Here is a 27,716-nt window from a genome sequence, read left to right as displayed (position 1 = left end):
CTCTAGAATTAAAAACATCTTTGTCGTGTGTATATCACTTGTTCCTTGAGTTGAAATGTTATTCAGCCCTCAAAAAAAAAAAAAAAAAAAAAAGATGATCTCTCATGAAATGTCTAAATCATTACTGGGCCAAAGAAATTTGGAGACTCGATACCTTTTCTAGCTGAAAAATGTATTCCTGGTCTTACAACCGCCACCTTTCTTTCTTAAGCACTAGCTCTGCGACCGTCACCACTTGTCCTCACTGCCTGTAGCTTCGTAGCCAAGTGAAAACTAGAAAGGATATAGACACTAGGACCCTCTCCTCGCGAGAGCTCCTGGCTCTGGGAATGCCTTTCTTTAAATCAAAGCAGCTAATTAACTTCCTTGAAACCTCATGTTTGCATCGCCTGGGGAAGGCGAAGGTGACACCACCAGCTTAGAGACTTTTAATTAGACTAGGGCTTTTAAAGGCAAGAAGCAATTCAGTCTGTGCCACTGTGAAATAGAGAACAAAGAAAAGCTGGGCAAAGAAAGAGGACACACTTAGGTTTAAGTTTTAAATATCATGAATTCTCAGATCTGCAGTCATTGGCTTGAGCTTTAAAGCTCAGTAGAATGAATTTTTCATTACCTACCAGTCTGAATAATTTTTCCCATGCCATAGTTGAATCAGAGTGTGGGCTTTGTTTCAGTCGTCCCATTTCCAGGGTCTGGGTAGCCCTAATCATGGTGCTTCTGTGTTGGGGAGGCCTCGAGTATAACATGCATGTACCACTGCATCTCTTTAGAAATTATATTTATTGATCCCCCTGTACTCCCAGCCTGCAGGGTGGCCCTTTTGATAACTAGAAATGGAATTACAAAATGTGCTTATCTTTTTACTTCTTTCTCCCTCCACTCTGAGACTCAACAGTCCTGTGGGGGAGGGGGAGGAGAAACCACTGATGATTAGAAACTATTGCAGCAGCAGTTAATAATTGATGATTTACATATCAAAGTCTTTTTTTTTAGATACAAAGTAGTTGTCTTAAATTGCTCTGTTCCGAATGTATAATATTTATTTGTAAATACGTCTCAGCACTAATACTATATGTTAAATATAGAGATTTTTTTTTTTTCTTAGACAAAACCTGCTTCTTTTTTACCGGCAGGAATATTTCGTGGGATCTCTGTTGATTTGTGAGTAATCAGAAATGCAAAGAGCCCCTCAGGGATCCAGCTAAACGCAAAGAGACCTCACTTACAAATTTCCAGGAGTGCATCATGGAGTGCAAGACTGAGGGAAAGGGGAAACACCATCATAGCTTGAACTTACTAGATAAAATTAAGAATATGAAAGAGTTAGAGGAAATGATTGATGTAGTTCTCATAGCAGAAGGGGAGACGTTTCCATGCCACAGACTTGTCCTCGCTGCGTTTAGTCCTTATTTCAAGGCTATGTTCACGTGTGGACTGCTGGAGTGCACTCAGAGGGAGGTCAGTCTCTATGACATCACAGCAGAAAGTGTGTCAGTGATACTAAATTACATGTACAGTGCAGTTCTGGAGATCAATAACGCCAACGTACAAACCGTAGCAATGGCTGCCTATTTTATGCAGATGGAAGAAGTCTTTAGTGTGTGCCAAAAATATATGATGGACCACATGGATGCCTCCAACTGCATAGGAATTTATTATTTTGCAAAACAAATCGGGGCAGAAGATTTATCTGATCAGTCAAAGAAGTATTTATATCAGCACTTCGCTGAGGTAAGCCTACATGGAGAAATACTAGACATCGAAGCTCACCAGCTCCTGGCACTAATTAAGTCTGATGATCTGAATATCTCCAGAGAAGAAAGCATTCTGGACTTGGTTCTGAGATGGGTAAATCACAACCAGGCATTGCGCACAGGGCATCTCGTTGAGCTTCTGAAGCAAGTCAGACTGGAACTTATAAATGCTTCCTTTCTAAGACAGGCCCTAAGAAGGAACACGATGCTCCTTTGTGATGGCAGTTGCATTGACCTAATCCAGAATGCATTCAAAGCCATCAAGACACCCCAGCAGCACTCCTCTAATCTTCGCTATGGCATGGAGACCACCAGCCTTCTGCTTTGCATTGGAAACAATTCTTCTGGAATCAGATCACGGCACAGGAGCTACGGGGATGCAAGCTTTTGTTATGACCCTGTGTCACACAAGACCTACTTTATCTCCTCACCCAAGTATGGGGAGGGTTTGGGAACAGTGTGCACTGGTGTAGTCATGGAGAACAATACTGTAATTGTGGCTGGAGAAGCAACTGCCACTAGGCTTTCTAGACAAAAGAGCAAGAATATTGAAATCTATAGGTTTGTATCTTATAGCGCGTTTTGTAGTTTTTGTTTTGTTTTGTTGAGATAGGGTCTCGTTAAGCAGCCGTGGCTGACCAGGAACTCTCTGGTCACAGAACTCCACCTGCCTCTGTCTGATACAACTATATTTTTCACCCTTAGCTTTAATTATCTATATGATCAGGTATAATATATATTATATAATTTTTTTTGGTTTTTTGAGTCAGGGTTTCTCTGTGTAGCCTTGGCTGTCCTGGGATCATGTTGTAGACCAGGCTGGCCTCAAACTCACATCAATCCACCTGTTTCTGCCTCTCGAGTGCTGGGATTAAAGGCGTGCACCACCATGCCTGGGCTATATTATATAATTTTTAATAACAAGGAAGCATGTTTATATAAACTCTTCAATTTTTTAAATTAATTATTATTCAGAGTAGTAAGTGATTTTTTTTTTTAAGTTTGGGTCTTATGTATCCTCGGTTGACCTCGAACTCACTATATAGCCAAGTATGACGTTGAACTTATGATCCTCCTGCCTACATAAGTGCTGGGATGTCTAGTTTATGTGTTGGGGATTGAACCTAGAGCTTCCTGCATTCTCTGCACACACTCTATGAACTGAATAAGATCTTGCTATAGCTCAAACTCCTACGTCCTTCATCTCATGAGCACTAAGATTATAAGCATGGGACACCACACCTGGCTAGAACCTTCTAAACCCACAAAGTTTTCATTCTGTGTCCTCAATTTGTCAGTCTTTCCTAAACCTTCAGCATTACAGAACTCTTGTAGAAAGCTTTATCATCTATATCTTATTGGTGAAAGCACATTTTCTTTGTGGTCTATTTGTATGTATTTGAGTGCTTGCTGTTTAAATCTAAGTACATGAGTATCCTTTAGGATCCTTCCCTTCTCAGATCCCTCTAGTCAGGGTTTATGCAGATTTTTCAGTCATAATGTAATTCTTTTCTGACAGTAAAGACGAGGCAAAGAAGGAGCTTAAAAAGACTATCATTTCCCATCACTTACTAGCACCACACATCTGTTCTGAGCCTTCTTTGTCTCTTTTTCACAGTCATAGTTTAGAGAATGTGTCTGCTCTCCACTAGTGGGAGGGATTACAGAGTCCTGTGTAAATGGCCTGGATCCATCCGCATGGTGGCCAAGCATGTCACAGGCTAAAGGAACATCCGTCCTCAGTTACCAGTAGACTGCAAAGCAGATATGAAGGCTAATAGGAGCAGCAGGCTTTGGCTTTCCTGACAGGATTCTTGCAGCACATGCCTTGTGCTGGTGCCATTTCTGTCTTGGGGACTTAATTAAAGAGCGTTGAGCTCTTCAGATACATCTTTTCTTTCTTATCAAAACAGTCTACTCATCTCTCACCACAAAGTTGTGTTAATAAACATCAACCCTGTTACGTGTTTTATTCTGTTCTGAGCACTCTTCCCTTTCTTGCAGCAACGTCTAATTGTATACTACATCGTTTCCTTTTTTAACTATCTTAGACTCCACCAGGGTCCTGTCACCAAACAGCTTCTCCACATTGGTCAGAATTAAGGTAAAAAAAAGTTATTAGTTTCTTCCACATTTACCTTTGAGGTAAGACTGTCAGAAAAGCAAGTAGTCAGCTTATCAGAAGCATTGCTTTGGGCTTAAATGAGGCATGCTTCCTTAGAACTGGCCACTACCCTGCACTCTAGAAAGCACCTAGAGATCCCTGTCTCCCTAAGACCCTTGTCTTACAAGACTTAATCTCCAAACATCACTGAAAGTCACTTTGGTGACAATTTTTTTTAATAAATGGGGGAAATCAATTGTCCTATGCTATATCTCTGCATATAATAACTATACATTATAATTTTAACATTATTGCTTCTTATTGCTTTAATCTTTGTCCGGATGTTCCTCAGATCGCCTGTGTTGTACAGCTTGTAGATGTCCATGCAGGTGTGTTTCTTCTTGACTTAAAGTAAGAAATAGACAAACAGGCTTGCAGGCTGTTTCTTTCCATCTTCTTTATCTTTTCCCTTTGGCATATGAAGTAAGTGAGCATGTGAGTGCTCTGAATGCTCTTTGCACTGGATGCTCTTGTCAGTGTTACTTCCTTTTTTATGTCATATTCACTTCCCAGTCACATGATTTCTAGTTTTAGCTGAGCATTTTACCTCTCCATTTTCAGTTCTAAGTGGTAAAACAAAATCAGGCTGTCAAGTCATTTAGAAAACCATCCTCAACCTTCATGGTACCAATTTCGTCCCATCACGTTTTCTTAAACTGTGCCTCAGAAAACCCAAAGCGATTTTAGTTCTATTTATAGATTCGCTCAGGTAGCTTTCCTTAGACAACACTAGCAGATAGATATATGATCTTCCTTATTTTTGAAAATTCATACAATTAAAAATTAGTGAAAACATTCCTTGTGATTCCAGGAACACTGCCTTCCTTTCTAGACTTGTATAGAAGACAGCCACTGGAATGTCTGATAAATCTCTCAGTGGTGACAAACCACACATGCCTCTGTGAAAGGAACATGCCTTTCAACTTCCTTGTCAAGCCTGAAGCAGAATGTTCTCTGGGGAATGTGAGAGTTGGCCCAGAACAAGTGGGAGAAACTCTGATTAGATGACTAACTGTCGAATGTTCCTTAGAAACTGTACTTTGTACAAAGCACACAGAAGTGGTCCAGGCTTGATCTTGTTTCCAAGCAAAACACCTGTTTTCTTATTTTTCATTTTCCTGAGTTTTGTGGTTTTGTTCCACACTAGCTTTTCTAGATTTTTCTGAGACGTTTCATTTCAGATATTTTATCCCACTGTCCCCATATTTTTGTCTTTCTCATACCAAATATTTCCAATTACAATTGAAAAAAATGTACTTAGAAGTCAAGCTTGATGGTACATGTCTGTGACCAACAATCTGAGAGGTGAGGCAGGAGAATGGAAGTCCTAGGCCAGCGTGGACTACATGCTGAGAGTTTATCTTTTAAAAAAGCACTTTACAAGTATTACGAGGCAAGACAAGAGACATCCTTAAAGTAGTACACTCAGGGCCTTTACGATGTACCTAATGATCCGTTACTGTGTTGGTTTCCAGAAGGCACTGCCAAGACACCTATCTGAGGACCCACATCTCTCAAAACTCTTCCTAAACAGATATAACTATTAGTGAAGGAAATTACCCAAATAACAGTATTAATGGATGAAAATAGACAATAGATGCCCAGCAGACATCTACAAATGTGTTTTCACACAATGCTCTTGACCCAGTTTTAAACAAAAACTACAACTTAAATAGCAGGCAAGCAAGGTGATGCACACCTTTAACCCCAACATTTGACAAGCCAGGGTCAGCCTGGTCAATAGCCAGGGCTACACAGAGAGGCCATGCTTTGGGCTTTGTTTGGGGGGGGTTGTGGGTTTTTTTGTGGGAGGGGCATAATTCTACCTAAGAATTTACAGTTAGAAATTCTAAATTGAGATACTTTCAGGTTCTCTGCCTTAAAACCATGATTCGTTCAATGTTGCACATTGCTGTTTCTTATCTAAATATTTGGGACATTTTATATTTTTGTCTCTTTATTCATTTGTTCTGATTTTCTGAAAGATTTTTCTACTGCTGATTTTCTTCCCCAGAATTAGGATACATTAGACTAGTCTGGGGTGAGGTATACTTTTTCTACATGTCTATTTTTCCTAAATACTTTTTAGGGAGATGAAATAATATGTTTCAGCATATAATGTTTTGCTCATTGATCCTTGGGAGGGAAAGAAAGCAAATATATATTACTGGCTTGTGCGAATGATCTATTTCTCTTCCAATTAGAAGAGCTAGATCACATTGTTTTGTGTTGAAAACAAGAGAGTTAAATGTGTTTCTTGGGTGAATTGTTGCCATGGCAACTCTAATCCCCACCCCACCCCCTCTCTCTCCTTGCAGGTATCACGAGAGAGGAAACCAGTTTTGGGAAAAGTTATGCACAGCTGAATTTCGAGAGCTCTATGCACTGGGCACCATCCATAATGACCTCTACGTCATAGGAGGACAGATGAAAATTAAAAACCAGTACCTCATTACAAACTGTGTTGATAAGTACTCCGTAGATCAAGACACGTGGAAGCGAGTGTGTCCCCTTCCACTGCAGTTGGCTTGTCATGCTGTGGTCACAGTGAACGACAAACTGTATGTCATTGGAGGCTGGACTCCTCAGGTTAAGAAATTCCTCGCGTGTGTACCTGGCGTGGCTGGCCTTGCTTTAAAAAAGAAACTGTAGCAGTTGCTGAGTCCAAAAATAGGCTTACATTTTGGCAAATGCTTTTCACCCCATACAATATCAACTTAAATCTTGAAAGTGTCAAAGCAGTTTTAGAAAATTGATTTTTTTTTTTTTGAATGTGTTATTTAAAGACATGAGTGCTTTTAGTATTCATGCTGTGCTATGGACTTCCTAGTTCTTCTCCTCCTGGCTGATTAGGAAATATCCCTGTGCTGAAGAGTAGCTGTGAGGAGCATCTAAGTAAACGGAACAGCTGGATTCTCATTCTGGTCCTTCTGTCTGGCAGCTGTGTGACCAGTCTAGGCCTTTGCTACAGTTCGGATTCTTGCTGCAGGGGCTGGAGAAATGTTTCAGTTGGGAAAACTGCTTGTTGTGCAAGCGCGAGGAGCTAAATTTGATTCCTAGCACCCGTGTAAAAGCTGGTAATCCCAGCCCTGCGGAGCCAGAGACAGGAAGGTCTCCGGCACACACTCTCTAACCAGTCTAGTCAAATTGGCAATCTCCAGATCTGGAGAGCTATCTTGCCTCAAAAACATGATGGATGCTCCTAAGAAACACCTGGGCTTAATGTCTGGCTTGTGTATACACATATACAAACAGACGCCAGGTTCTTGCCATAAATGGAAAGCTAGAATACTGATCCCATAATGACACAATCATTTCCAAGAAAGTGTGTTGTGACTGTAAATTCCAAGTGTCCTTGCTAGGCATCAGCCACACCCACAGAACACTGTTGATCCTGAAGACACGGAAGCCCAGTCACGTGATGGCGAGCCAAAGCAGACGTCAGCAGTGTAGCCACAGTGGCCCTGTGCCCTTCCTGTGACGGTCCTCCTGGACCTTTGGCACTTATGGTGGTGTCTTTTCAACTGTCCTCCGCTCTTGCCTTCCTATTTTCCCAGTACAGAGTACGTTCACTTACTCCTTGGTTATCACTGCGATATAAATTTATTTTTGACTGTATTTTCTCTTATCAGATTTACCTCACGATAAAATTCATGCTTTTGTATTCTGTTCATAAACTTCAAAAACTTTATACTTATTTATGTTTTATATGGTTCTGTTTGTGCTGTAGGTCAAACATAGTACAGATTTCATCACAGTGAGTAGCTAGAACCTGGCATCATTATCTGTAGGCAGTTACGTTTTCCAAAGCTATCCACCTCACAGTGGATTTACATGAACAAGGCCTCAAAGCAACTCGGAAGCTTTACTTTACTAACGTGGAGATTTTGTATCTGAACCAGAAGGAAAGTTAAAGCAGTGAAGGAAATATTAGTTAATTTGTAGTCACTGAATGAGTGTTCTGTAACGGGGCAGCCTAATTGAGCTTCGGGCACAGCACACGAAACCGGGCTCTGAGCACCCACGGTGTCATCACTCCTGTCGTTTTAAAAATGTTCACTAAAGTGAAGTGCATGCAGCTTTCCTAAGAATGGCGATTATTTCTTTGTTATAAACTTGGGCCCAAAAAAGAGACACATAAATCCTCAGCTCAAAGTTGATATAAAGTTCCAGATAGCATATATAAAAAACACTATTTTTACCTAAAGTTTATCGGTAGGAGCCATTTTTATCTATATAAGAATAAAATTATTCAATTTTTACTATCTAATCATTAAATAAATATACAAATATATAACGTGAATATGTAAATATAACCCCAAGTAATTTATGCTAATCCTATTATCTTGAAAACTGAAATCGAGTTATTTACATATAGCTCATAATTATGGTCTAAAATCCTCTAATTACTAAAACAGTAAAAGTGTTTTGAAACTTTTTGTAGGCTAGAAAAATATAAATAAGATGCCTTATGAATTATTAAAATTAATTCTTCATGAATATTGTTTAAAATTCACAACTACAAAGTTTGGTACGGTTTTACTTTACACATTGGCCAAGAGAACGTGCTTTGCTTCTTCAGTTGCTTCATTTTTACTGTCTAAATGTGAAAAATCACTGGTTGCTGCAAACCAACACGCTAGCCTCGTTGCACATATAAATCCCTCTGATGTTGAGAGAGTACTTACAAACCCCACGCCTCTGGTCTTGGCCACTCCTGAGTCTGGGTGAGGCAGTTAACCTCCATCCATCTCCTCCGCTGTCTGTTTGATTAATTGTGTCAGCATGTTCACAGAGGCCTCTAAGCGGTCTGTCGTTACATTCGCTGTCATATTTCATACAGATGGATCTTCCTGATGAAGAGCCTGATCGATTAAGCAACAAACTGTTGCAGTATGACCCCAGCCAAGATCAGTGGAGAGAGCGGGCGCCCATGCAGCACTCTAGGTACCGATTCAGCGCGGCCGTCGTCAACAGCGAGATCTATGTCCTGGGTAAGGAGTAGTAAATTGCTCAGAGCTTAGCCACTTTTATCACTTCCACAGTGTGTTTCTGTAAAAACGAAAGTTTCCCTTCCCCTTGTATCTCAGTTCAAATATACATGCACAACTGGCCAAAAGGTATTTCTTGTTTTCTGGAGCAAAAGTCAAATGAGATTAGGTCAAAGTACACTGGCTTTGAGGGCAAAAATATTTTGATGGCGCTTCCAAGGGGCCTTTGAATGCAAAGGCCACAGTGATCTGTCCTATGAGATGCAGACTGATGAAATATAAGAAGCCTTTGTCCATTTTTAGCTGCTAAAATGTGGGGTTTTACAGCCGAGTGTGGTTGTGTTGTTAAAGGGAAAGCCACAACAGGGTAGACTCAGGCACAGAGTTTGCCGTTTTCTTCCTTTTGCCCAATCCCCCACATTTCTAAAGACACACTACCGAGTAATTCCTCCATGAAAGTGTTTCCCCTTCCTCTCTTGAATATGTGTAGTCTGTACTAACCAGCAGGGGCCGGTGAAAGACTACAGTTCACTAGACATCTCAGCAGCTGGTAACAATTCCAGCCATCTCGTGTAAGCCCCCTTTCCTTCCTCCTGCAGCTCCCAGTGTCAGCACGTCTTAGTCATCAGAATATGCTCCTTCTCTCTGACGCCACCCTCTATCAGCACCACTACCCTCTGCCCAGAGTGTGGGAAGACTGGGGCACGAGGCTGACTAGATGGGTCCTGACACTCAGTCCTCCCAAATGCGAGAGTGGCTGGAAGAGCAGGAGGTGACAGGAGGCAAAGATATGACAAAGAAAGATGAGCTCTGGGATGAAAGCAAACCGTGCCTCTAATGCACACAAACACACACACACACACACACACACACACACACACACACACACACACTGAAGGCTGTTATCTTGGGCTGTTTTCACAGCATGAAGCAAAGCAATTCATATACTCCTATATTAAAATTGTCTCATTTAAGAACAATTCTGCAACATAATTTATGACTGCCTCAGTTAAAGAAACAATTATAATTAAGTTTTTCCTCTAGAAAAATATCCATGTAGTTCTGACCTGAGTTACTGAGGAGGAAGCTTGTAATTCTCAGAATATGAGTCGTCTCACCCTGCTCTCCCCCTGTCTTCTGTCTCTCCCTCCTCACCTCCCTCCTATCTTGCCTTTTAAGCCAATCAGAGCTAAGTATGGTTGAATAGGAAGACTAGTGTTGGCTCTGTTTCTTAACAGTTAAACTTTATTATACAACCCAACTAGCTTACACAAGAGGGGGAAAAGGTTAAAGGGAAAGAAAAGTGAATCTTCCAGCATCCGTTCCACAGGACGGGTCCCTAGATGTCTCTGGTCTGTGCGCTGGTCCGGCCTGTGTCCTGATCCTCCTTCTGATCCACATGCACTCAAGCCTGGTCTCAACCTGCCTTTCCACCTGCCTGTCTGTCCCGTGCAGGGGGCCGTCTCCCTCTCCCATTGAGGGTTGATTAGAAACACAATAGTCCAGGTGGAGGAGGGCTCCACCCAGTCTATCTCAAAGTTAATCTCAGGGAGTATCCGCGGTGTGTCCAACAGCAAAGCCGGCCAAGACTGCTTTCACTTGTGACAAAGCTTACAGTCCTTCCCACAGACTACACCCCTAGGTTTCTAGCCAGAGAACCAGTACAGGGAGAAACTGGAGCTGTCATCCTCCCGGAGTGTTGTGATGGACTCCAAGGCTCACTCCAGACTCGGCCTGCTCTGACCGTTATTCTCATACTGCAGACACGAAGAGCTAAAATTACAGCTGAGCACAGCCCAGACCTCAGCTGATGATCCAGGTGACGAACTTCATAGAAAGCACCAGCGTACTGCACATGGTCGGGCTCCAAGCTGACACGAGAATGGCAGCGCACAGAAGGCAGATGGAACCTTCCATTTTGTACCCAACCAGTTCAAATGTTGAAGAGGGGGCAAAGAAGGAGAGGAAGAGGAGAGAAAACAGGACAGAGGGAAGGGGAGAAAAGGGGGGGAAGGAGGGAGAGGGAGGGAGAGAACGAGCAGAGGAGAGGAGATCGTTGTTATCTCTAGGACTTAAATAAGCACCGGAGTGCTCTGATCAGAATATCCGGGACACAACTCTTACTCAATAGACCCAAAAAAAAAAAAAAAACAACAAAAAAAAAAAAACTGGAAAATCTTGAATCACTTGGGAAAAATAACAGTTATGGCATAAAGGGCATAAATGCATGAATAATCCTTCAAAGGCCTTAAAGTGGTCACTCTAGAACGCTAAAATACACGTGTATGTTATACGTGTATGTCTATATAGTGAACGTTCTTGAAATAAATACTAAAGTAGGAAAACCTCAGCAAAGAAATAGAGGCTATAAAGAAAGCAAAGTGGAATTTTTAAAACAGAAAATACTGTTCCACAAATCAAGAAGTTCAGGAGATTGACGCAAAAGCTGAGGGCAGATGACGGGAGAGAGTCAGCAAATGCGGGGTTTGGGTGACGCTGGAAAGTGTTAAAACCTGACAGCTGCAGGACAATTAATTATAAAGGGCCTCGGAGTTATGCCTCTGGGATCCTAAAACTCAAATCCCAAGAGTATGGGTCCCCTCAAAGTTATCTAATAATTTCTTAGGAGCTTCAACTTTGTTTAAAGGTTTAAACTCCCAGACTAAAGAAGCTGGACCAACCCCAAATGGAAAAACAGTCATAAAACCCACGCCCATGTCACACTGCCAACTAGCCACAGAAAAGCAAGGGAAATAAAAAGCAAGCAGACAAAATTCCGGAATTGTCTGCAGGGGAACACAGCCCAGATGAGTAGAGATGTCTGGTCAGAAACTCCAGGAGCTAGAAAACAGGCAAGCACAGCTGAAGTGCTAACAGGGAAGAGCCAGTCCGTCAACCTAGGATTCAGCACCCTCTGAAAGCCTCCATCATGAGTGGGCAGGAAGAAATGTATTCAAAGATAAGGGAAAGCTAAGGCACTGAATAGGAATGTGTCTGCTAAGGGAAGTGGGTCAGACGGAGGGGAAAGGTGCCAACTAAAAACCCAGAACGCCAGGATGGAATGAGCCCAGCAGAGATGACAAATGACTGGACAAGTCAAATGTCCTGCTTTGGAGTTCTCAAAAATATGTTTGCAGCTTGAAAGTAAAAGTTACGGTTTTCAGTGAAAAATGAGACAGACTTATTTAGCATATAAGAGGATGCATTGGGGGTTCTGTTAAGCACTGGTTTTCAGTAGACTACGAAATGTTAAGTGCCTGCTTTGGCGAGTGCTGTGGCTAACACCTGTAATCCTTAAACTTGGAAAGTTGGGACAGAAGGATTGCTACAGTTCAACTGAAGCCAGTCTGGGCTATAATATAATAGTCTGTCTCAAAATAATACAACAAAAAGTACATTATTTGTAATCCTCAAAGAAAAACTATCAAAATGGATACTGTAAAAAAAAAAATTAGAAAATACATTAAGTGACTAAAAAGGTGCTGAAGTGCTCTGATGAGAGGCAGTTCTGTACATTTTGCCCAACATCTCTACATCTCTCCCTCTCTGGTAGCCACTTACTCCGCCTTTTCTGATTCCACGTGTGAAAAAGCCCTGTCTGTTTCTTGCTTATTTCATTTGGTGTGACGACCTCCAGCCTTACCCATGTCGCTGTCATGTAGCCTTACCATGTAGATGTTGGGGTCTCCCTTTTATTTTTTTCCTGTGTGTGTGCGCACATGATGTGCTTATGTGTATAATGTGTGTGGGGTGGAGGAAAGAGAGCAAGAGAACGTGCTCGTGTGTGGCAGTCAGAGGATAACCCTGGGCGTTGGTCCTCGCCTTCCAACCCTTGTTTTGAGGCAGCGTCTCTGTGTCTTTCTGTTGCCTTTGCTGGGCTAGCTAGCCTGTAGGCTTCTGGGGATCCTCCTGTCTCTGCCCTCACCCCCAAACTTCTGTGGCTATGCTGTGATTATAGGCATGCCCCTTGACCCGTTTTGCATGTGTATTCTGGGGGTTTGGATGTAGGTCCTTGTGCTTGCCCAGCAAGCATTCTGCCCTCCGAGCCATCTCCCCAGCACAGAGGTCTCCTTCCTAAACTTCAGCAACACTTCACTTCTTAGCCAGTCATCCATTTACAGACACTCGGCTGTCTCTGTATCTTAGCTATTGCGAGAAGGGCTGCAGTCAAAAACACACATATCTTTTTGAAGTACTTTTATTCCCCTCAGAGTAGGAAGTTCCCAGAAGAGGGGCTCTGTATTTGTGTTTTCATTTGTAGGAATCTCAATGCTGTCTTCCACAGGCTGTACAGACTGTCATTCCTACCCCCATGTTCGAGGTCCTTGCTCCTCCACACCCTTGCCAACACTTGCCTTTTAGCTTTTGCACAACGAGCTTCCCAACAGGTGTGACATAAGACCTCACTGTCGTTTTGACACGGTGAGGGCCTTTTCTTGTGTCTGTTGGACATTGTATGTCTTCTTTGGGGAAATGCTTATTTGAGTGCTTTGCTCATTTTAATCAGTTTGTTCAGGTTTTTATTATTATATATGTTCCTTGTATATTTAGAATATTATCCTATTGTTCCATATGTGCTTTCAAAAAAAAAAATTTTTTTTTTTTGCTTTGTTGAATGTTTCTTTTGCCACTGAGATGTTTTTTGGTTTGATGTAATCTGTTTTGTCTTTTTGTTAGTGCCTCAGGTTTGGGCGTCATATTTAAAATTTATTTTCATGGCCAATGTAAAGCAGGCTTTTCCTGGAAGAGCAGTTGCTGCTCTTAAGCACCGAGCCATCTCTCCAGACCTCATAAAAATCTACTTTTACAATATCCTTTTGCTTCATCTTTATTGATTTTGTAATTCCAAGTCATTTTATTTCTATTACTCTCCCAGAACTATTAAAATAATTTTATGGATGAGGTCAGGTTCATGGATACATCAGACTCTTAAGTAGATAAACTGGCTTGAGAGCCTGATTCAGGCCCAGAGTATGAGAAATGAAGGATCTTATATTTTCCAAATACTTGATGCCATCCTGTTTGAGTGCCTAAATCTCATAACATTTTTATCAAGAGAAAATTTATTTTTAAATTGTCATATTTTCATATGTTGATTTTTCCATGCAGAGTAAACAACATTTACGAGAGAGCTATTAAGTGCTAGTTCCTTTACGATAATGTATTGTTTCAGTTATCAAAATATATTACAAAAGTAAGTTCTTAGGACTGGAGAGAGATAGCTCAGTGGTTAAAAATGCAAACTGCTCTTACAGAGGACCCAAGTTGGACCCCCAGCACCCCCTGCAAGTGGCTCACTATGTTCCCCAGTACCCGATGCCTCTGGCTTCCTTCCACTGGCATTGCACTCATGTGTACATTCTCTCTACACACATGCACATGGTTTTTTTTTTTCTAAGTAGCTCCTCTCTTTGATTATTTTTACTATACAAATAGTGGGATTAAGTCTAGGGTTCAAGTCCAAATTTGTTCAATTTCAAAGTTAAATAATTTTTTAAATATGTCATTACTAGGGACTAGCTGGGTCATCCCACTGGATAAAGCACTTGCCTGCCAGCTTGAGAACTCGAGTGTGATCCCAAGAATCCACATAAAATTTAGCCACACATTATGGCTGTCAGTAGTCCCAGCACTCTGGAAAAGAGACAAGGCATCCCCTGGGTAAGCTGGACAACTAGACTAGCAAAAATTGCTGTGCTCTGTGTTCAGGTAAGGGCCTTGTCTCATTAAACAAATGGAAAGCGGTCAAAGAAGACACCTAACATCAACTTCAGGTCTTTAAACGCCAACACACACACACACACGAAATTTTGCATGCATGTACATTATATATATATGGGAGAGAGAGAGAGAGAGAGAGAGAGAGAGAGAGAGAGAGAGAGAGAGAGAGGGGGGGGGAGGGAGAGAGGATATATCTATCAGCCAGCAAAGGTTGTCCTCTGCATATGAGTAATGTCCATCACTGTTGACTCATGTAACTATTCTTCACCCGCTGAGCCACAGGTAACCAGGTAACCATGGTAACAGGTAACCACAGGTAACCAGGCCTGGATGGTTCTTCCTTTCCTTCTCACCGCTGGGCAAGTGCCGTTGGTTTTCTCTTTAGTGCTGGGATGGAACCTAAGACCTTGCTTCATGCCAGGCAAGTGTTCTGCCACTAAGCCACATGCCAGTCCTCAGTCCTGCCCACTGCTGCTAGTCATTGTCTCATCCTCTTTCGTGGCTGTCACACTGCACATGCACGCTTCGCCATGCATTCTACACAGCATGCACAGGATTGTACTGCAGACGACTGTGTGTCCATCTCTACAGTCCATACATGAAATTAGGTCATGGGGTCATGCATCTTTAGCAGTGTCCCAAAGTGCTACAGAACAGTTTCACGTCTCTGTCACTGCACTGGGACACAGACGCATTTTTTACTTTTTCATAGTTTGCCTCTGTCTGTGTGCCAGATGAGTGACACTACTGCACCACTGGGGACATTGCCCTGGTTGTCATGCTTCGTAGGCATCACAGCTGGGTAGGACAACTGATTGCTCTTCTTCCTTGGCAGCTGGCATAGCACCTTCAGATACCCAGAGAGCTGGCCCTCAGGGAGGAGGCTTCCAGGCCAGTCCCAGCTTCTTTCTTCCCAGTCCTGCATCTTAAGTGTGTGACATCTTCAGCAATAAGTCCTGAGGCCACCAAGGACATCAATAGCAATAGTCTCTTGGACTCCCCTGACCAACAATTCAAAGGAGGTTTCCCATGTTTGGCATTAGGGGTGGAGGTCATTAGATAGTCTGTGGCTCTTGGCGAGATCTTTATGTACTATGTATTTTAAGTAAATATGAGGTAATATATTTATTCATGGCTCTTTCAAACATTCTTCTCCCTTCCTGACCCTCTGTATTCTTTCTTCTCCTTCCTTAGTTAAGCCCCTTCTTTTTTCCCATTTCCTCCTTACAGCACCTGTGTTTTACTCTACCCCTCACTAGAGCTCCTCCACTTCCTATGGTGTTGGCCCCTTTTTCACTTGCCTGGTTTGTGTGGTTACCCCCAGGCTATCTACTCACACCTAAAGACTCAGAATCAGAATCCGAACTTAAGGGAGAATATGCTGCATGTGTCTTTCTGGTCACCTCACTTACCAAGATTGTTTTTCTAATACATATTATTAAGTCATTTGACCTTGGCACTTGAGAGTGCATTCTGTCAATGCCAGGCAATAAGTGTGTGATAAGTGGTGGTTATCATAATTAATACTGCTTGTAGTAAGAGGTCTAGTGTTCACTAGAGCCCTCATAATGATTAGCCCAGACACCTCTCTGCAGCCACCTGAGGGGGCACCACTGTACTGTGGCATTTGACAGAGAACTGCACCTTCCCTGCCTGCTTCATCTCCTCCACAGTGAATAGGAGCTGATGCCATGCTACACACTTGCTCCACCCACTGCTGTGTGGGGTGCACACACATGGTTTCCCATGGGCGTCGCTAGACATACCGTGCAGAGTATGCTCGTGCTGGAGGCACTGAAGACAAACTTTTTTTTTCTCTTTTTGGTTTTTCAAGACAGGGTTTCTCTGTGTAGCCTTGGCTGTTCTGGACTCACTTTGTAGACCAGGCTGGCCTCAAACTCACAGAGATCCGCCTGCCTCTGCCTCCCAAGTGCTGGGATTAAAGGCATGCGCCACCACTGCCCGGCTCTGCACACATTTTTTAACTGAGAAAGTGTTACAGACACTTGGAATTTAGATGAAAAGAGCTTCTGGAGTGATGTCAAGGGGCAGGTATATTAGTTTCACATAGATGTATTTCCTGACTATCTATAGATTGCCTTCTTGGAAAACCTTTTTCCAACCTTCTACTCTAAAGTAATGTCTATCTTTGATGTTGAGGTGTGCTCCTTGTATGCAGCAGAAGGATGGATCTATTTTTGCATCCATTCTGCTAGTCTGTGTCTTTTTATTGAGGAATTGAGTCCACTGACATTGATAGATCTCAATAACCAAGGAGAGACAGTGAGAGCTCCTTCTTTGGGTTATGCTGCTGTGAGATTATTTATGCCTGTGTGTTTATGGGTGTAGTTAACCTTCTTGGGTTGGAGTTTTCCTTCTACTATCTTCTGTAGGGCTGGATTTGTGGCTAGATATTGTTTAAACTTGACTGTATCCTGGAATATCGTGTTTTCTCCATCTATGATAATTAAAAATTTTGCTGGGTATAGTAGTCTGGCCTGGAATCTGTGGTCTCCTAGAGTCTTCAGGTCCTTCTGGCTTTTAGAGTCTCCACTGAGAAATCAGGTGTAATTCTTGTAGGTCTGCCTTTATATGTTACTTGGCCTTTTTCTCTTGCAGCTTTGAGTATTCTTTCTTTGTTCTATGTGTTTAGTGTCTTGATTATTATGTGGCAGGGGTAATTTCTTTTCTGGTCCAATCTATTTGGTAATCTGCAAGCTTCTGATACCTTTATAGGTATGTCCTTCTTTAGGTTAGAAAAGTTTTCTTCTATGATTTTTGTTAAAAATATTTTCTAGACCTTTGAGCTAGGAATCTTTTCCTTTTTCTAGGCCTATTATTCTTCAGTTTGGTCTTTTCATGATATACCAGATTTCCTGAATGTTTGTGTCAGGAATTTTTTAGATTTAACATTTTCTTTGACTGATACAGTTATTTCTTCTGTCATGTCTTCAATACCTAAGACTCTCCCTTCCATTCTGTTGGTGATGCTGGCGTCTATACTTCCTGTTCACTTACCTACATTTTCCATTTCCAGAATTTCCTCAGCTTGTGGGGTTTTGGGTTTATTTGTTTGTTTGTTTGTTTGTTTTTGTTTTTTGTTTTGTTTTGTTTTTGCCTCTATTTCCATTTTCAAGTCTTGAAATTTACCTGCTTGGTTTTTTTTTTTTTTTTTTTTTTCCCTTGGCTTTCTTGACATTCCTTCAGGGATTTATTGGTTTCCTCCAATTTTTTTTATTGTCTTTTCCTTGATTTCTTTAAGGGATTTATTGATTTCTTCTTTAAGGACCGCTATCATCTTCATAAAATTAGTTTTAAGGTTTTTTCCTTGTATTTCGTCTGTGTTGGAATATTCAGGGCAGGTTGTAGTGGAATAGCTGGACTGTGGTGGTGACATATTGCATTGGTTGTTGTTGACTGTACTATTAACTGATATTTTGTCATCTGGATTTGGAGTGATTATAGGTTGAGGTGTCAATTTCTTGTTTGTCTTTGTTGAATGCATATTATCTTTGGTTTCTGTTTCTCTCTGGTCTTCTGGCTGGAATGGCCTGGGGTTCAGGATGCTGGCTTGGCCTCTCTAGATTGCCTTCTCAACATAAAGACAGAGATATGGCCGCCTTCTTTGAGAGACTCCACTGTTCATGTGGCTGCTTGTGTATTTTATCAGCTGTACTATGCTCTGATTGGTGGTTCTGATAGATGGCTTCCTAGAAACTAATCTAAATAGTCTGTATGAGCCTTATGAGGAAAGGTATGCTGACCAAACGTGCAGGTGCTGACACTTCCTGTGGGTTTTGTCTGGTTGTTTGTTTGTTTTTTATATATAATATAGTTTACATATACATTTATATTATTACACATATATAAAATAAACTACGTACAGCAAGAAAAACCATGAAACAATCAGGAATTATATTAATGTTACATTCATAGTGTTTTGGCTATTTGTATTTGGCAACCTTGAAGAAAACATTTACCTATCTTGGTAAGTCTAAAATTCCGAATGTAAATCAATATCTATCATATCCAGCTGTTTTGGTTTTTCAAGACAGGGTTTCTCTGTGTAGCCTTAGCTGTCCTGGAACTCTGTAGACCAGGCTGGCCTTGATCTCACAGAGATCCACCTGCCTCTGCCTCCCGAATGCTAGGATTAAAGGTGTGCGCCACGACCCCCAGCGACACTTCCTGGTTTTTACTTTGACTTTCTTCCTGAGGTTTTTCTTATGCTGTATTTTGGGAAGTATATTCCAGATGGAACCCCTGGTACCCTCTCAGAAAAGACCAAATAAGGGTGCTGCCTTCAACTATGTATTTTAAAATGCCTTATTTTGAAGCAGAAAAAAGTGTTTTTTATTTGCATGGAGAAAGGTCGTACTAGTAGATAATTAAGCATGCCAATCACACTCCTGGGCAGGCCCCATGCCCTGCCATGAGTACTTGGCCAACACAAAACAAGTTCCATGTTTGTTTGTGTGTGGACTTTTTGTGTAGTTTTGTTTGAGTTTGGCTTATTTATTTATTTATTTGTTTTTGTCTTATTGGGTTTTGCTCTTGTGTTTTGTGGGTTTTTTGTTTGTTTGTTTGTTTGTTTGTTTGTTTTGAAAGAGAGAGAGAGAGCATAAAGTTCAGTAGGTAGGGAGTTGGGGCGCCTCTGAAATGTGCTGTGGGAGGTCAGAATTTTAATGAAAATACTTTCAAAGGCAAAAAAAAAAAAAAAAAAGGAAACTTAGTTATGAGTTCCTACTAAGATGCCCTGGGGTTCCCTCTGCACAGAAGCACCTGGTGAGTAAGATAGAAAAGTAGGCTCACTTTAAAATCCCATGCTGTCATTTATGCTTTTGAATAATCTGTGCTTGCTCCTGAAATGAAGCTGCATATTCATATATATGTTTTGGATTTCCATCAAGTATATATTATGAAAAGTCAAGTTGAGTGCATCAACTTCAACTTGACAGGATGTAGAATGTGAGGAGTAGAGTCCCCCACAGAAGCCTTCAGCCCACACAAGGCAGCCCCGCCCGCCATGCAGCCTTCAGCCCACACAAGGCGGCCCCGCCCTCCATGCAGCCTTCAGCCCACACAAGGCAGCCCGCCCCCATGCAGCCTTCAACCCACACAAGGCAGCCCCGCCCACCATGCAGCCCCATTTCTCCAGCTGCATCCTGACACCCCAGGAACAGCTCCAGACCTCAAGGCCCTTCTCTGGACACGCACTCCTCTTCTCTGTGTGCTGCTAACGCCAGCCTTGGGGCCCAGCAGAAATCTATCTCCCAGGGGCTTGTGTGACCCGTTGCTCAGATGAACCACTGGTTCTCAATAGCACAAGCTTCCCCTGCCCTGCCCTTGTCATTTAGACAAGGGAGAGACCGTGGCTTGTTTATCTCTTTGTCTCTTATGTAAGGGCTGGCTTTATGTGGCAAATACTTGTAAACATTTGCTTGCCAAATTGATTTGCCCCATCTCTGTGCCCTGCCCTAGTCTTCCTTCATGTACAGTTCTACTGTTTAAAAGTCAGGTTGGAGGTCTTGCCGCAGTTTTTTAAATAGAAGCTTTTGAGTTCCTTGAAGAGGGAGATGGCCAATGTCGAGTCTCCCCACACAGCTAATGCCCCAAGCCATCAACACTGTTCCTCAGGAAACCATTCTGTGCCTCATTGCCTTGCCGAAAATATAACAGCATTGTCTGAGCCTGACTCAGCTTGAATGCCATTAAAGAGTAATGAAGGGAAGAGATACATAAAAGGTCCGAATTATTACTGTAAATGCATTCGACAGATAGCTTTAGTGCTGAACGAGAGTTCCGAGCTTCCTGAAACAAGGCTTTGTCTTACCTTTTGACAATTTATTTTTTAAATACAAGTGTATTGTGAATTACCTAAGATGTGCTTCAAGATGGCGTGTCCTGTCCTTGCCAAATACCTGTCAGAAGGTCTGACAGGAGCTGAGAACTTGATACTAGGGGGTTGCCGGGCAGTTCTGGAGTAGACGGTCATAGCCCTAAACTTTGGGAACACAGATTATGAGATTGTCCCTGTAGGTGGCATATTCTCAGAGTATTTACTAACCCTGTACTGCATTAGCCAGTCCTGGGCTGGTTTACAAGAGACTAGGATGATTACAGTGTGTTTTCTCATAGCTTAGCGCTGTCACTCAGTGTCCCGACTACTGGTCCAAGCACCTGGCAGGCATGTTCCGCTCTGACTGCAGGGTTTTCATGGCTTAAAATGGCACTCCTTACCCTCACACTGAACAAGGGTGAATGAGCTTTACTGTTGCCAGAGGGCCACATAGTAGCTTGTCCTTAGTGCCTCCTTGTCCGGAGAAGAGTCCTGCATGTAGTGCTTCTGTGGCCAACACCTCTCAGCTGAGGTGAACGGCTCGTTATTGCTTGTATGCGATCATAAACCATTTCCAGTTAAGCACACAAAAAAAATACTAACTGGGTCTAGAGAGATGGCTCAGCAGTTAAGAGCACTGGCTCCTCTTCCAGAGGGTCAGTGTTCAATTCCCAGAAACCACAGCCATCTATAATGAGATCTGATGCCCTCTTCTGGCCGGCAGGTGTACATGCAGATAAAGCACTCAGACATAAAATAAATAAATAGGTCTTTAAAAAATAAAGCTCTTGTGCTCGCTTCGGCAGCACATATACTAAAATTGGAACGATACAGAGAAAAAATAAAGCTCTTTTCCATTTTGCGTCTTTGGCAGTACTCAGAAGACCAGAACTTCCATGTGGCCCCAAGACTGCAACTTAGCTACAGCAGAGTCTGTCACTAATGCCCTGAAGGGTCAGTGAGACTATCTGTATTTCATCATCACAGTCCATCCGTGTGGAACTCCAACATTTTGTTTTATGTGTGTGATCTCCCGGAAGACTCTGAATATCTCAGGGACAAAACACACAAGCTGGAAGCTAGTTATTGCACGATGTCTGATACAAATATGAACTGAGCACAGGAAATTTTAGATTGCTTAAAGTTAACTACAAGTTTAAACTGTATTTGAGAGCTGGAAACATAGCTCAATGGTTAAGAACACTGGAGTTTAGTTCTTAGCACCCACCTCAGCTCACAACCTGCTTTTAACTCTGGTTCCAGGGGATCTGATGTCCTCTTCTGACATATGCGAACATAAAAACACACATGTACATAAGTAGAAAAATAAAGATGAATTCTTAATAAATGCTTTTGATTTTGAGGCCGTGATATTAAGAAGCTTCACCAGGGAGCAGTGCTGATATTAGTTGAAAATAGACCAGAAGGATCTTGGGAGCGTGCTGGCTCAGCGCCAGTGTCTCTGCGTACTTGCAGGAAGGAATCAGTGGGTTATGCTATTCCACATTCTCAGTAGTTGCTTTTAGGAGAAATAGGTAACAGAATGCTGAAACGCTGTCAATAGTGAAGATCTGTTAAAGACTTCAAGGTTGTCTAATGCACCATCCATGCCATGCACATGGAAAGCCACTTATACTAGCACACCAGAACCCTATAGTCCCTGCACTTGAGAGGCAGAAGCAGGCAGGTCACTGTGTGTTCAAAGCCAGCCTGGTCCACATGAAGAGACCAGGACTACAAAAAGAAAACAATAACAATAACAACAATGCACTCTGTCATTGAATAAAACACATAGTCTTTCTTCAGTTAGATTAACCGGCTGGGCAGTTGGTGGTGCATGCCTTTAATCCCTGCAGAGGCAGGTGGATCACTGAGTTCGAGGCCAGCCTGGCCTACAGAGCTAGTTCCAAAACAGCCAGGGCTGCACAAAGAAACTCTGCCTTAAAAAAAATTTTTTTTACTAAAATATTTTAATCTAATTAATATTTTCTTACTCTTATCCTCCATCATATATAGTTTGTTTTATAAATGAGCAAGTCATACAAATACAAGGGTTTTTTTTTAGACAGGTTCCTGTGTTGCCCTGGCTGTCCTGGACTGACTTTGTAGACTAGGCTGGCCTCAAACTTACAGAGATCCACCTGCCTCTGCCTCCCTGAGTGCTGGGATTACACACCACTGTACCTGGCCAAATATTGCTTTATATAAATAATTTTATTTAGACATGAGGTAACTAGACCAAGATTTTTAGAGCTCTTTATTTTTTAAAACAGATAAACTCAAGGCTGGAGATCTTAGAGGTTAAGAACACTGGTTTCTCTTGCATAGTACCAGAGTTTAGTTCCCAACACCACATGGTGGCTCACAACCCAAGTCAGAGGCGAATCATCCTGGTAAGCAAGCCTGGGGAGAAGATCCAACGACAGTCTCTTTTGGACACAGTCTGCTTCTAACGCTGCCAAAGCACTGAGCACTGAGTTCTTTGGACTCAGAACTTGCCTCATTTTAGTTAGTCATCAGCAAACAGGTGACCTGGGAATAGAGTGAGGAAGTTCCCACTCATGTGTTCACCTCAGTTTCACTGAAGAAAGTACTGGGTGTTCTGTCCTCAGGGAGCTTGCAGGGTAACCTAATGGGAGAGAGGAGGAGAGAGGTAGAGAAAGGGAGAAGGAGAGGGAGAGAGAGAGGAGAGAGAGACAGAGAGAGAGACAGAGAGACAGAGGGAGAGAGAGAGAGTTTTTACAGGAACCTTGATTTCTGTTCATTCTGTATGGAGACAGGAATGACTTTTTGAGAGATTTGGGCAAGCTAGGCCTTAAAGATGCAGAAGCGTGTCAAGCTGGGGAAGAGGTGTCGGAGAACACAGCCTGAGAAAGGGTCAGAGAGAAAGGTCTTAACTATATGGGGAACTGTTGAGCTGCCTCCGCCTAAAATGCAGGGGAGAGAAGCAAGCCAAGCATCTGGGGAGGGAGCTTGTGCTCCCTTAGAGAAAGGAATAGATAGGAAAATAGGTGCCATCTACAGAACTGGTGACTACGAGACAGGGAGGATAGTGGTGACATTCATTTCGGGCTCTTATTGTCTTTACCGGTCATCTTCTAAACTTTCCGAGAGTCACTGTCCCCACCTGACCCTGAGCTGTTCTCTCCTTAGAGACTCAACCCTTAGGCCTTTGGGGGCCCTGCAGTTCACACTGCACAGTATAGGTAAGAGACAAGAAAAGATGAGTTATGGGTCTGAAAGCTCTGATGTGGCTAGAAACTCCCCTGCCCAGTTCCGGGGTTGAGAATGACAGCCTGAGGTTGCTCACAGCCCCCTGGGATGAGACTTTCAACTGCAGCTTATATAGCACCAGCACTTCCTGGGTTCTGTTTGTTTGTTTGTGTTTTGAGACAGGGTTTCTCTGCGTAGCCTTGGCTGTCCTGGACTCACTTTGTAGACCACGCTGGCCTCAAACCCACATCGATCCACCTGCCTCTGCCTCCCGAGGGCTGGGAGCTTTTTGAGTTCTTACTTTCTTCATTTTCTTGGCTGTGTCATTCTAGAACCATCTATACACCTCTCTACAGTGGAAGACAAAGACAGTTCAAATATGGGGGGTGGAGTTTCTCTCCCAAATCAAGCTCTAACACATGAAACTTCTCTTCTCCTTCTGTTGTTTTTTTCTTCTGAGATTCTGGGGGTTTTGGGGGTGAGTTGTGGTATTCTTCTTGGGTAGCAATATAATGCAAGCAGATTGTTAATGTTCTCAGCCAGGTAAGGAATATGTGGGAACTGTCAAGCCAAGTTCTCTGAACCCAAGGCACGCTGTTGGCTAGCAATGCCTCGCATTATCCAGGAGTCGATAAGAGGCAGCTAGAACTTTTACCGAAAATACCCAAGAGCCCCCATATTACGCTTTAGAAAGTGACAAGCCGATGTTTTTTTTTTAAGGCTTTAGGCTTGAAACCTAGAATTCTACAGTAACTATGGGAGGAAATCAGAGAGCTGACAACCTGCGTGAGAAAGGAGCAGATTGTCACAAGCGTCCCTTTAGGAGGCAGAGGTTAAAGTCGACAATGAGTCAGAAAGAAGCCTGGTGGCTCGGAGAGATGAGCCACTTTTATGCAAAGGAGCTGATGATTTCTAGACTCTTCTTCCCCACAGCTCGTCTTACAGCTCAAATGCTTATGGCCATGTAAGTGGCTCTGTGGGGTCAGAGAGAGCTTCCCTCTGTCTCATGCCTGATGGTTTTTCTGGTTTTTGTTGTTGTTGTTGTTTTGTTTTGTTTTGTTTTGGCTTTTGAGATAGTTGTAATTTATAGCTCTGGCTGGATTGATATCCACTATGTAGTCTGGGCTGGCCTTGTACTTAGTATATAGCCCAGGCTAGTCTCAAACTCTTAGAAGTCCTCCTGCCTCCTGCCTCAGATTCCCAACTGCTGGGATTACAGACATGCACTACCACAGCTTTTGGCTGGCTTTTGACCTAATTTTCTCTACCCAGACCCAAATGTCTAAGAGCATTTGGCCCTGCATCAGTAAACCAGCAATTGTACACATAATAATTCAGTTGAGGAAATCATATGAGCTCAACATTTTCAAAAGGCGCTGGAGTCTGTAAAACCCCACATTACAAGAAAGAAAACACTCATCTCAGTGCACCGTGTGGCTTAGACGAGGTACACAAGAAGAGATAGGTCAAAGAATTCCCACGCTGAGTTCCTCCTTGCTTTTCCCTTTGCTTTGTTAGTAGCTAAGTAGTTTGATCCTTGCCACATTGTATTAAATCGGTGTGATTATCCTTAGTTTACAGGGGAGAATGGTTGAGGCTTAGGAGAAGTAAATCAACCAGCCTCATTCGGCTATCAAGTAGTGACACAAGAATGTGAGCCAGGATCTGTTTCCAAATGTCCACACCCTTTCACCAAGGCACGGTGGCACCCTGACACCCCTACACACAGTCATTTCCTCACCCCAAGTCTGGTTTAGCAGTACATACAACTTTGGGAGTTTGCCATAACTGTTAGTGAAACCCATCTCCTGCTTTGGATCTAGCCCAGATCAGAGTAGAATAAGCCTGCCACCTTGAGGCAGTCCTGGAGGGGAAGGGTGTGGACTGTATTCCTGGCCAACTGGATGGCAAGTCCCTGTGCCTTCAGCCAGCTGTCTGCCGGGCTCTCTGACTCCCACACATACCCCCAAAATGAAAGAACCTATCATAGCCCAATATCCAATGAGGCAACCTTCATCTTTGTAGGGATAAAATGAAGAAAGAATAGCAAGTTGTAATTTTCTTCTTCCCACCCCCAAACAATCTAGGTATATATTTTGCATATGGTGTGCATTTGGGTGTGGCCCGTGAAGGTAATTTTTGTTCCCTTGCTTGGTTCTAAGTGAGGGTAGCACATAAGTTAAAGGCACAGCGCTGACTTTCTGACATTCTGCAGCTGTGCAGATCCCACCCTAGGCTTCCTCTCATCAAAGGCTGTGCTTGTAGAGCCAGTGCTGACTTATTAATAAAGATCAGGCCTTTATTTGATTATTTATCTAATCAAGATTCATCTTCAGCCTAAGCTCATTAAGCCTGCTGTTAATGGAGTGTGCTTGAAGTGAAATTACACTCAATGTCACAGAGAACGAGTCCAGGCTTCAGGGGCCAGGACAGAAACAGGACACACAGAAGGCTCCAGTCACTTGGGGCTGGGGCAGAGTATATGAACTCTGTGCTCACCGATGAGAACAGGCACATTTCACAAGGTTAGTTTAGAATGTAGTAATTAAATGCACTTGGTAGCAGAGCAGAGGCGACAGCACTCTCATTGTCACAGACAATCAAGAGTGATAACCACTCTGCTAGTGTCACACTGGGGCAGCCTCTCTGAGGGACCTTTCTGTGGGACTTCTGAGTTACAATCAAGATGCTGGCACTCTGGGTGCCCCAGCCTGACTCCTGGTGACTTCTGGCTAGACTTGCTTGCTTCACTTTCTGGTATAATGCGCTTGCAACACAAGCCAGCCCCAAAGCATCTCTGCAGCCTCTCACTGGGGCACTCACCTTCTTCTTACCTTACAGGGCTCTGCTGCCACAGATAAACACAGGGGAGTGTGTTCCATTTTTTTTCCCTAAGGCTAAGGCATGTCCCACTACCACAGCGCTACACTGAAAGTTGCCCTGCCCACAAACACAGAGCTCTACTGAGACCAACTCACAGCAGTTTAAACTTAGCTCCACAGTAGGCTAAATTATTTATCTAGGCAGATGAGAGAGAAGGCAGAGAGCACATCCTGAATTCACAGCCTCAGTCTCTGGGTTCATGCTAGAAGAGCTGGCCAGGTGGCATCAGTAAAGAAGGGGAGACCCCTCTAGTCTTTTATCACCTTCAAAAATCTGGCTTAAGACCCACCTATGGTGCAGCATGGGGCTCCATTGCCTCCTGAATCCACTGAGCACTGTATGGTGGGCCCAGTAATGAAAACATGCCCTTTGCCCTCCATGAGTTTACAGTCTCCAGCCCTGGACAGGCAGGGACCACAGTGAGGAACGAGTGGCAGGGAGAGCATGGGGAAGGAACATTTCTTACCCACTCATTCATTCCTTGCAGACACATGATGGGTCAGGGTCTGTGGGAGGTGCTAAAGGTGGGGGTCAGAGAATGAGACAAAGAAGCAGGTGATGATGAAGATGGCTGCCTGACTAATTCAGTGAAGGATGGAGTCCAGGTAGCAGTGGCGAAGAGCAAGGAGACTATGTGATCAACTTCTCAGCAAGTGGAATCTATCCTAAAGGCCGTAGGTATTTCTTAGTTTTGGATCTGCTGAATAAACCATGGTGTCCGGTAAGGGAGGGACCCGGGCATTTCACCTCCCATTTTTCCCAGTCTGCCCTTAATCTCAAACCTGAAATTTACCAAAGAGCCCTTCTTCTCAAATGGAAAAGTGTTTATGCCAGTGAAGACAAGAAGCCAGCTTGCAAGGGTGAATCATGGAAGAGATCATCCTTGATAACTACATCAGTGAAATCATGGTTCACAATGAGGCAGGTGTCTGAGTCATTCAACCCATATTCTTACTGGAAAGAGAGTGCTCATTGTGTGAACCAACATTGCCGGCTCTATGCAGAATAACTCTTACGTCTAAGCAGTAACAGGAAACGCTGCATTACAGTGACATAAACTTGTCTGTGGAACATACGGGAGACATTGCTATCACTTAGAAATTACCTTTGAAATGGATGACAAAGAAAAGTCAAGGCCAGCGAGCCTGTGC

General features: G+C 42.9%; 1 protein-coding gene across 1 annotated transcript in view; it reads left to right on the top strand.

The window, feature by feature from the left end:
* Kbtbd12 (kelch repeat and BTB domain containing 12) overlaps window positions 1–27,716 on the top strand; it is a 71,296-nt gene that overhangs the window by 7,289 nt on the left and 36,291 nt on the right. Inside the window, exons 2-4 of the mRNA XM_051154879.1 lie at window positions 1,134–2,315; window positions 6,237–6,507; window positions 8,762–8,912. Coding sequence (XP_051010836.1) covers window positions 1,246–2,315; window positions 6,237–6,507; window positions 8,762–8,912 — 1,492 coding nt within the window. The 5' untranslated portion in view covers window positions 1,134–1,245. The remainder of the gene's footprint in view (window positions 1–1,133; window positions 2,316–6,236; window positions 6,508–8,761; window positions 8,913–27,716) is intronic.

Source organism: Acomys russatus, chromosome 13, assembly GCF_903995435.1.
Source record: "Acomys russatus chromosome 13, mAcoRus1.1, whole genome shotgun sequence".
Taxonomy (NCBI): Eukaryota; Metazoa; Chordata; class Mammalia; order Rodentia; family Muridae; genus Acomys; species Acomys russatus.
The sequence above is the reverse complement of the archived record's forward strand: the minus strand, read 5'-3'. Positions and strand labels throughout refer to the sequence as shown.